Consider the following 10,986-nt stretch of genomic DNA (forward strand, 5'->3'; position numbering starts at 1 on the left):
TCTTGCGACTAATTACGAATATGAGACCTTTTATGACATTCATATAATCGTTTTCACAACAAAACGACATGACTTTAATGTCCATATCATCATTTCATTGCTATGAGTACACCATTTATAAATGTACTTACTTAATCGATGACATACATTTGCTTTTTTACGAAACAAACTTGTTCTTCATATATAACCTATCTATATGACCTAACTACATGTTGTGAACTACTCAGGTCTTGCGACTAATTACAAATATGAGACCTTCTATAACATTCATATAATCGTTTTCACAGTAAGACACCATAACTTTAATGTCCATATCATTGTTTCATTGCTATGAGTACACCATTTATAAATGTACTTAACTGATGACATACATGGACACAAAGTTACCTTGTTCCTTACTAATGAATGTATCAAATAAGCATAGATCATTTGTTTTGTGGTATCTGTGTTCTTAACGATATTTTATTGCCTATGATATAGAAATACATCTTGCGCTAAACAACTCAAGAACCGTAAATACTTATCAGGAGAAGACTTCACATGTAACACATAAATGAGTTAAATAAACATTAGAAATTACATCATTAAATATTGCCAAGTCGAATATAATATATAAAAACTGATAACGACAACTCTATCGAATGTAATATATAAAAACTGATAACAACAACTATATTACGATACACAAATACAAGTAAGATCATCGAAAAGACAAATTGATAAATTGCTTGTCAAAGCCCATATTGTTTTCATTTGTGTATTAACATTAAATATATAAGTGTTTAATAATGATTGTATTTAACGAAATATCTATGAGTTGAAGACCTTAATTGATAAATAGACCATATTCTTTACCCACCCACTACACATTCAACCCCAAACTTGCCCCTTTTCACTTCCTGCCGCTTAACAACCCTCTCCGTAAAATTCATATATAATCAACTTGCAGCCCTTTTGGTTGCCCAGCTCTCTATCTTTATCCCTATTCCCAAATCAATATTATAATCTTTTTTTTTTTTTTTTTTTTCCCCATTTTAATCGTCATTCATCTTCATATATATAGGAAAATCAGTTTTGTCTACAGATTTCCCCTTTTTTCTTCTTTGTAATCCTCTGCAATCGAATTCCGAATCGACGGAGACAAATTAGCCATGGTGGAAACAAGGCGGAGTTCGTCTTCCTCGAAACGCACGCTATCATCCCCATGTTCGTCTCCTATCCCAACCGGGAAAAGATCAAAGGTATCGTTAATTGGGGGTTTGTAAAAGACTTTGTTTGTGTTGAATTTTATATCGAAAATTTAATTTTTGGCGATCGGTGGTTGCAGGCAGCGGAGGCGGCATCTTCGTCTACTACCGGGACACCGGTGGAGCCCATTGAGGCGGTGGTGAAGGAATCCGGTGGATGCGAGTCTCAAGAACAGGAGGTCCGATCTTCTGATCCGTCCAAGAAAGACTCCGATGCCTGTGACGAAGTGCCCGGTGTTGACGTTCCTGAAAAATCTCCGGTTGTTCAAGTGGAAGGACAGCCGTTGGTCTCGCCTATGTCTCTAGGTGGGATTGAGGTTACATGAATTTGTAAAAACTTGTTGCGGGGACTGGGATATCTTTCTACAGCTCTTGATCTTTCTTTCTTTCGGATTGATTTGTAGGTGATTCGTTAATAGATGTAGAGAAGACGAAGGCGAATGGTGGTTCAACTGTGTTGAATCGTACCAAGAAAAGACAGTCAAAATCTAATGTTGGGGTTGCGTGGGGAAAGCTTCTTTCCCAGTGCTCACAGGTAGGTCTTTCAACTGTTATTTTCATGCAATGATAAGAGCCTAATGTGTTTCTTTTCTGATGTCCAGAACCCTCATGTTGTCATGGATCGTCCCATTTTCACTGTTGGTCAAGGTCGCCAATGTGATCTGTGGATCGGTGATCCGAACATCAGTAAATCATTGTGTAGCCTGAGGCACATAGAGTCACAGCAAGGAGGCGCATCGATCACTTTACTTGAGATCACTGGCGGCAAAGGTGTTGTGAAAGTCAATGGCAAGACATGCACTAAAAGGTCAACCTTACCACTTAAAGCTGGAGATGAAGTGATTTTTAGCTCTTCGGGAAGGCATGCTTATATATTTCAGCAGCTATCGAATGATAATGTTGGTGCAGATGGGGCACCTCCCATGAGCATATTAGAAGCACATAGCGGGTCATTAAAAGGGTTACAGTTTGAGGCAAGATCTAGAGACCCATCAGCAGTTGCAGGAGCTTCAATATTAGCATCTTTGTCTAGTATTCAGAAAGAGTTATCTCTACTCCCCCCTCCTTCTCGTAAAGGCAAAGGCTTACAAACCGGAATGCCAAATCTACCCTCTGTCTGTGATAATCGTGCAACTGATACAGAAATGAAAGATGCTGCTGATGTGGCACCATCGAATGAGAAAGGTGCTAACGAGAATGTTGATGGTGTTGGTGTTGGGGACACAGGGAATGCCCCTGGCCCTGCAGCAACTCATGAATTAAGGCCATTACTGAGAATGCTTGCAGGATCCACTGCTTCTGAGCTGGATATTTTGAAAATTATTGATGAGAGGAAAGAAATTAGAGAACTGCTTAAGGAAATTGATCCACCCATCTCATTAGCAGCAAGGCGTCAAGCATATAAAGATAGCTTACTACAAGGGATTCTCAGCCCCGATGCAATTGAAGTTACATTTAAAGATTTCCCATATTACTTAAGGTGCAACCACTGCCTTACTTTTTTATTACCTCTTTTTTGTACTTCCCATCTGCTGTGAATTTAGAGAATTGTTGGATATATCATATATCAATTCTTTTAGAAGCAATAATAATTTAGGCGTATAGGCATGTGGATGATGAGAATTGCATGTGATGATTACTGTCAATAGAATTGATTGTACAAAATAGATGATGTCTATGTCTATCCCTGGGAGCCATATCAGGTTAACGTGAGGGCTGCTTCTTTTTTCTTATCAAGTCATGGCTGTATACATAAGGTCTGTTTTAGTTTTTTCTAGACTGAAATACTGAATAAATCATCTGAATGAAGCTAAATGATCATTTAAACAAACATTTTTCACAATATACATCAGTTTTAACAATATTCATCAACTTTAATGTGGTAGTTGTGTGGAAGGTATAAGAAGGGCAAATAGGTAAAGGCTTAGTGTCTTAACATAAAGAGCCTGTTTTTTTTTTTAAAAAAAAAAGCCATGAAGTCATTCTGTTCAGATTAAGTCAAAAAGAATACTTAACCCATAAAGTTCATTAAGTGATTCGTACATAACAATTTATGCATTATATAGTTGTACAATGCAACATTTTAAAGCACCAATTGTTGTGTATGGATCAGTTCCCTTAAGTAAAAGGAACAGCCTACATATATGATATTTTTTGGTTTTAATGTAACACAAACATGGAACCTTATTGTGGCGATATTTCAACTCTAATTTAGTTTTGGATGCCTTCACAGATTAATGTTTTTAGCCTAGGGATTAAGGATTAAATTTGCTCTGATTTGCATCCCCGAGTAGGCTATGCTCCTATATGATGCATTGGTTTCCACTTTTCTTCTGTCTGTATTTGCCTTTTCTTTTCTGGCTGATGATTAAACTTCACAAAGAACTACTTTTTCAGGATTTAGCTTTTTTTTTTCTAGCTTGCTTGACATTCAAATAGGTGTAATGAAAGTGGATCACATATGTGATTCTATGTGCTCTATTTCAATTTTTTGTTAGTTCTTTGTGAAGTTTACCAAAAGCTGTTTTCATTGATGTAATTTAATTTTTACTTCTTAAGAAAACTATATGAACAAGGCGGAATTCTTTCTGCTTTAAATGTTACTAATAGGAAAAACTGATAAAGTAGTCATTGTAATATCTCAGTTTTCCTCATTTGCATCACTGGTTGAAAGGCTTTTTATTGCAATGAGACAGCAATCCAATGGTGTTTTGAATAAGAACCTGGATTAGATCCATAACCATCTTTTGGCTTAGATTGTATTGATTCAAAAGCTAGAAATTGCAGCTAACATAATTTATTAGAGTAATTAAAATATCGTTTAGTTAATTGCTATAAAAGATATTGAGCTGATTAAATACTTTTTTTTTTTTTGTGAGGATAAATGATCAAACAAATAATGAAGTAAAGATGATGATAATCAAAAGAACATTGATGCTTGTTGGCTTTCTCAGCAAAATAACAATAGTTGTTTTTGCCTTTTTAAGGGTGCCCTACTTTTTTGGTTACATTACTATTTCTTTTGAAACATGCAGTGAAACAACAAAAAGTGTATTGATTGCCTCCACATATCTCCATCTGAAACGTAATGATTTTGTGAAGTATGCCTCAGATCTGCCTACTTTGTGCCCTAGAATACTCTTATCTGGTCCAGCAGGTACTGTGTTCAATTGGTTTACATCAAAAGGCTCTTGCTTTGAATACTCTTTAACTTTGAATTGCATGCGTGTCCTCACAACACAACACAACACAACACGAAACAGGTTCAGAAATATATCAAGAAACATTGGCAAAGGCTCTTGCAAAGCATCTAGATGCTAGACTGCTTGTAGTTGATTCTCTTTTATTACCTGGCGTAAGTCTTCTATCTTCCAATTCACAATTCCTTTTTAATGACTGGGTATATATAGATATTTTGATAGAATTTCTGGTAACAGGGATCAGTTGCTAAGGAAACAGAGACTTCACTAAAGGAGAGTAGTAGGCCTGAAAGAGCAAGTGTGTTTGCTAAACGGGCCCCACAAGCAGGGGCTATGCACTCGAAGAAACCGACATCAAGTGTTGAGGCTGATATAGTTGGTGGATCCACCACAGGCCCTCATGCTCAGCCAAAACAGGAGGCATCTACCGCATCATCAAAAAGCTACACCTTCAAGAAAGGTGATAGAGTTAAATATGTGGGTTCCTTGTCATCTGGTTTTTCTCCTTTGCAGACTCCCTTAAGGTATTTTATTTTAGCTTCTACATCATGAAATTCTTGATATTTTGTAATCTCTCCAGAGATATTTACTTTTTTTTTTTCTTCTTCTTCTTCTTCCTCTAGGGGGCCAACTTATGGTTATAAGGGCAAAGTTCTACTTCCATTTGAGGAGAATGGGTCCTCCAAGATTGGAGTAAGATTTGATAGGTCGGTTCAAGAAGGGAACGATCTTGGAGGAATCTGTGAGGAAGATCATGGCTTTTTTTGTTCTGGTACTTGCAACTATTGGATATTGTAGTTTAATATTTTGGTTATTGTTCATTATTAGTGAAAAGTAAATTGGTATTAAACTTTTTAGTGGATTATTATTATATGCAGCTGATTCGCTTCGCCTTGATTCTTCGAGTGTCGATGACATTGAGAAGCTTGCCATTAACGAACTTTTTGAGGTGATTCTTTCTATAATACAGTAGTTGCATATTTGAAATTATCATATTACTTTTTTTGGTTGTTTTTTCACTCTAGCATGAGACTGAATTTGTGTGAGGTGTATATCATTCATCTTTTATAAAATCTGTGCTTGTTGTAATTAGAAAAAGTAAGGCCTTGCACTTTAATTTCAACAAGAACACTAGTCTGGTCTGGGGTTTGCCCTAGAATGAGATGTTGAAAGGATGTGAAAGACTTGAGCATAGATGTTATGCATCAACTTCGGTCCCATATGTTAGATAAGGGCAATATGGGAAAATCATTAAATAAAGATAATCTTATTAGTGCAGGGGCATTTTATATTAGTTAATTTGTTATGACAGATAGTATAAGAAGAGGGTAGTGGGCAGGGAGTGGGATATCAATCTTTTTGTGAAATCTGAATTTATTCCTCTGGGAGATTGGCTATCTCGAATCAGCTAAACTATCTTCATTCTTGTAATCATTTGGTATTATCGAGTGTTTTTCAATCAATATTAGAATCCTTGATTGTTTTATGTTATTGAATCTGGTCTTAGAATCCAGTTCATAACAAATGGTATCAGAGCATTCATCTGGGATTAGGGCTGGAGATAAAGGAAGGAAGGAGGCTGGAGGAGCTCAACTCAAGAGGGTTGAGTTGCTAGAGACAGAATTAGGGCATGTGTACGATCGAAGGGAGAATCCAGGGCATCTGATCCAACATACTGCTGACTCCATAGCCTCTCTTCAGCTGAAGATGGAGCAGAAGTTCGAAGAGGTTTTGATGGCAATAGCCAAGAGCCATCCAGAAGAACCAAATGGAAAGAAATCAGTGGGAGAAGAGCACAGCAGCGACCCTGTTTTTTCGCGGGTGGAGACAACGAAAGGGACAAACCCTACGGGATTCAGTGGAGGTTCAAGAAATGGAACAGGAGGTGGTTCCGACGGCGGTGGCGGTGGCCATACAACCGGAGGCGAATACAACGGAGGAACCAACTGGAGAATCAAGAAGCTGGAGATACCACTATTTAATGGAAATAATTCGAATGGCTGGGTTCTTGAGGCAGAGAGAAGATTTGTAGATTATCAATTAGCAGAAGTAGAAAAACTGGAGAATAGACAGGAAGAAGCGTTTTTAGGGTTTTGCAAAAATGGGCCTAAAATTGACAATTGGGCTGAAACTAACACCTTGGGCTCACATAAACCGAATCAGGAAAGCGACTTGTTTAATAATAAAAACTCCATTTTGCAAAAATGTAGTCTAACTACCACAGTTGATTGATGCTGGTAGTGGTAAGCACTTCCATAACTACTACAGTTGATATTATATAATATGTAAAATCATGAGTTGATACGAAGTGAATATGGAGTGGAGTGGTTGATGAGAAATGTGTGCTGCAAATGGATTATATAATGGAACTTTGCATTAGCACTGCCATGCCAACTCAAATGCTTGTAGGTAATGAAGCAAGCAGTTGAAAAAAGGGCAACATGAGAAGGAAAAAAAATCAATGAGGGCAAATTTGTAAAATGCTACCTTATCCCGAGTTGTTTATACTTTATATATACATAGGCATCAGATAAGATTAAGTCCTGTCCATTAATTAAGTGAAAAAGAAACTGTAGGTGCCTGACATATCTGTTATGCTAAGCTAAAACTGCATAAGAAGCTTTGAAACTCAGATGGTTGATGGTTGAGTGAGTTGAAAAGTGTATTTGTATGCAGGTTGCTGTAAAAGAAAGTAAAAGCAGTTCATTGCTTTTGTTTGTGAAAGATATAGAGAAATCAATGCTGGGAAATCCAGAGGCGTATGCTTCCTTCAAGAGCAAGCTTGAAAATGCACCTGCTAATGTGGTTGTTATTGCTTCACATACTCAAATGGACAGCCGCAAGGAGAAAGTAAGTCTTCCTTTAGAGTCTCTTCCATTCCATTCCATCATATTCCTATTCATATTAACATTTTAATTTTGCAGTCTCATCCTGGTGGATTACTCTTCACAAAGTTTGGGAGCAATCAGACCACACTGCTTGACTTGGCTTTCCCGGTACTATTACTGCTATAAGATGCTCTGAATTCTGATAAATCAATCACATCACATCACATCACATGTATATATATATATATATATTTCAATGTAATAAAAATATTTCCTATATATATCATTCAGGATAGTTTTAGTAGACTTCATGATAGAAGCAAGGAAACTCCCAAAACAATGAAGCAGCTCACCCGACTTTTCCCAAACAAAGTCGCCATACAGATGCCTCAGGTAATTATTTATTTTATTTTTTTTGTTCTTTCATAAATGTTGGTGGACCTCAGTTAACCTTGTGATAATGATGGTAGGATGAAGTGCTGCTTTCAGACTGGAAGCAACAACTGGATCGTGACATAGAGACCTTAAAATCACAGTCAAACATTGTCAGCATCCGTGCAGTAAGTATTCAAAACTCACATATATATATATATATATATATATATATATATATATTTCATTCTAATAATTATATTATTTCTGATGTCATGATGTTTAGGTTCTGAGTCGAGTCGGTCTTGAGTGCTCTAACCTTGATGAACTATGTGTAAAAGATCAAACCTTGACTAACGAAAGTGAGTAGAGTAGTACATCTCTGATTCTTACCAAGTTTTTTAATTTGGGTTTTTGATTAATTTTCACTCTTTTGGATGTTGATAGGCGTGGAGAAAGTAATTGGATGGGCTTTGAGTCATCACTTTATGCAGAGTTGTGAAGCTTCTGCTAAAGATGCTAAACCTGTGATTTCCAATGAAAGGTACTAACTAGCAATAGCCAATAGCATGCATGCTTATTTTGTGATATATGTTTATAATTCATACATTTTTCATCTTTTATGTTGTGGTTTGCAGTCTCGAGTATGGGATCAACATACTGCAAGGAACTCAAAACGAGAGCAAAAGTTCTAAAAAGACACTGAAGGTAGGTTATGGTTAATTACAGTTATACATGCACTAGTTGTGAGACCCATGTATTACATGGGTTAATTTCAAAAAAAAAAAATTAAATATAAATGTCAAAATATTTGACAACTTAAAAAAAATAATGAATTATTATAATGGAAATGTTTTTATCTTTTAAATTTAAACAAATAAATAAACAAAAGAAGAATAATGAGTTTTAATTTTGGGACTCTTGAAATTAAAAGGTAAGCTGATTAATGAAATTGATATCATAAAATGACATTTGAGAAAGAATTAATTCAAAATAACCACAAAATAACATTTGGCAAATTGATTGAGAGTGTGACAAGTGGCAAAAAAAACTTTGGTTTATTAGAGTAGATTTTATGCATGTAATAATTGAAGTTTTTATTTTTTATTTTTTTAAATTGAATAATGTGTGATGGATGACATAAACAATTTTTATTATTCCAATTCCAGGATGTGGTTACTGAAAACGAATTTGAGAAGAGACTGCTAGGTGAAGTTATTCCTCCTGGTGATATTGGTGTTAGCTTTGATGACATTGGAGCTCTTGAATCTGTGAAGGATACCTTGAAAGAGTTGGTGATGCTACCTCTTCAGAGGCCTGAGTTGTTCTGCAAAGGGCAGCTAACAAAGGTAACCACAACACAAGTTGAAGCTGTTAATAGTAGTATATGGATGTGTTTTCATTAATAATAATAATAATAATAATAATAATCTGTTGTGTTTATGATTATGTTTTGTGTAGCCTTGTAAAGGAATCTTGCTGTTTGGACCCCCGGGTACTGGTAAAACAATGCTTGCAAAAGCTATTGCAACCGAGGCTGGTGCAAATTTCATCAACATATCGATGTCGAGCATAACTTCCAAGGTATTGTTAATTTAAAATATAAAAAATATTGTTTTTTTGGTAGATAACATAACTGATGATGATGATGATGTGTGTGTGAAGTGGTTTGGTGAAGGAGAGAAGTATGTGAAAGCTGTTTTCAGCCTTGCTAGTAAAATCGCACCGAGCGTTGTTTTTGTTGATGAGGTAGGTCGTAGGTGTAGGTGGTAGTGACATTAGATGTACGAGTGATGATGATTGGTGATTGATTGATAGGTGGACAGCATGCTGGGAAGACGTGAAAACCCGGGGGAGCATGAAGCAATGCGTAAAATGAAAAACGAGTTTATGGTGAATTGGGATGGCCTCCGTACAAAAGATAGAGAACGGGTGCTTGTACTCGGTGCAACCAATAGGCCTTTCGACCTCGATGAAGCTGTCATCCGCAGACTGCCTCGCAGGTACAACATAAATTTCATATATATATATATATATATATATATATATATATATATATATATATAAATCTTTTCATATAATAATATTTAACAAAATGCATTTTCATTTTCTTTTCAGGCTGATGGTAAATCTACCGGATGCCACCAACAGGGAGAAAATTTTAAGAGTCATATTGGCAAAAGAGGAGCTGGCACCTGATATGGATCTTCAAGCAGTCGCTAGTATGACAGATGGCTACTCAGGAAGTGATTTGAAGGTCTTCCTTCCACTTCCATGCTACACTTGTTTGTTTACCTTTTTTACTCTTTTTTTTTTTTTTTTTTTTTTTTTTTTTTTTTTTTTTATAATTATTTTTGTTTTTCAGAATCTTTGCGTGACAGCTGCCCACTGTCCAATTAGAGAGATATTAGAGAAGGAAAAGAAGGTTTGTTTTCTATATTTACAACTTTTTATTATTAATTTATTTTTATTAATATTTGGTGCATTGTTATTATGCAGGAGAAAGCTTTGGCATTGGCAGAAAATAAGCCGGTACCTGCTTTACGAAGCAGTGTGGACGTTCGCCCACTAAATTTGGATGATTTTAAGTATGCACATGACCAGGTAATCTATTCAAACTCTTATTTATTCATTTATTTAGTAAAAGTGAAAAGAATGGTGATATTTATATTATGTATCAGGTATGTGCGAGTGTGTCGTCTGAGTCAGCAAATATGAACGAGCTTCTGCAATGGAATGAGCTATACGGTGAAGGTGGATCCAGGAAGAAAAAGCTTCTCAGTTACTTCATGTAGACACCACACCACACAACACCCACACGAGTGTATGAATCAGCAACTATCAAGTGTATAGCAGTCCTCCCTTTGTTTACTTTTTTACAAATTAGTTTGGGATAAAAAAAAAAAAAAAAGACAGACAGACAGACAGAGACTTGTTGGTTTACATTTCTATCATAAAATGCCCACCCCACCCCATCCCACCCTCGTATACAAAACAACGACCTGTATCAATGGAAATTCCTTTGCAGGTTTGCCAACCAAGAGATTTTTTTTCCTTGCGCTGAGTTGAGCCGCTCTCACTCTCGTATGTGTATTATATACTACTTTAGTTGTTGCCTCCCTCCCTTGCTTTCAAATCCATATTTATTTCATTTGCCTTGCTATTCTTAAAATTTTTTTATGCCTCCTGTATGTATCTATCCATTTAGACACTAATAACTAATTTGCTTGTTTTATTTTTACATTCAGTGCCATTCCAAACTTGTTTTAGTTTGCAAATGAGTATGGGATTGAATTGCCTAAAACTCTATCAACTAATGGACTTCAGTTTTTGCCTTTT

The 10,986-nt window shown here is 36.0% G+C and overlaps 1 protein-coding gene across 1 annotated transcript; it reads left to right on the plus strand.

The window, feature by feature from the left end:
* The first annotated feature begins 1,016 nt into the window (after positions 1–1,016).
* On the plus strand, positions 1,017–10,986 carry LOC145018167 (uncharacterized). Its single transcript, XM_078976073.1, has 24 exons — positions 1,017–1,241; positions 1,328–1,553; positions 1,652–1,782; positions 1,850–2,727; positions 4,283–4,404; positions 4,511–4,602; positions 4,685–4,971; positions 5,071–5,219; positions 5,326–5,396; positions 7,124–7,297; positions 7,372–7,443; positions 7,567–7,668; positions 7,746–7,835; positions 7,934–8,009; positions 8,095–8,191; positions 8,286–8,355; positions 8,817–8,996; positions 9,109–9,231; positions 9,313–9,396; positions 9,466–9,650; positions 9,766–9,904; positions 10,013–10,072; positions 10,147–10,251; positions 10,329–10,986. The coding sequence occupies exons 1-24, from the start codon at positions 1,152–1,154 to the stop codon at positions 10,440–10,442; spliced, it is 3,717 nt and encodes a 1,238-aa protein (XP_078832199.1). The 5' UTR covers positions 1,017–1,151; the 3' UTR covers positions 10,443–10,986.

This window comes from Lactuca saligna, chromosome 9, assembly GCF_052625555.1.
Source record: "Lactuca saligna cultivar CGN05327 chromosome 9, ASM5262555v1, whole genome shotgun sequence".
Taxonomy (NCBI): domain Eukaryota; kingdom Viridiplantae; phylum Streptophyta; class Magnoliopsida; order Asterales; family Asteraceae; genus Lactuca; species Lactuca saligna.

Coding starts and splice junctions, on each gene's coding strand:
- LOC145018167 (XM_078976073.1), top strand. CDS start 1,152: ATGGTGGAAACAAGGCGGAGTTCGTCTTCCTCGAAACGCACGCTATCA. Junction 2,728..4,282: donor GATTTCCCATATTACTTAAG/GTGCAACCACTG, acceptor TGAAACATGCAG/TGAAACAACAAAAAGTGTAT. Junction 9,905..10,012: donor ACTCAGGAAGTGATTTGAAG/GTCTTCCTTCCA, acceptor TTTGTTTTTCAG/AATCTTTGCGTGACAGCTGC.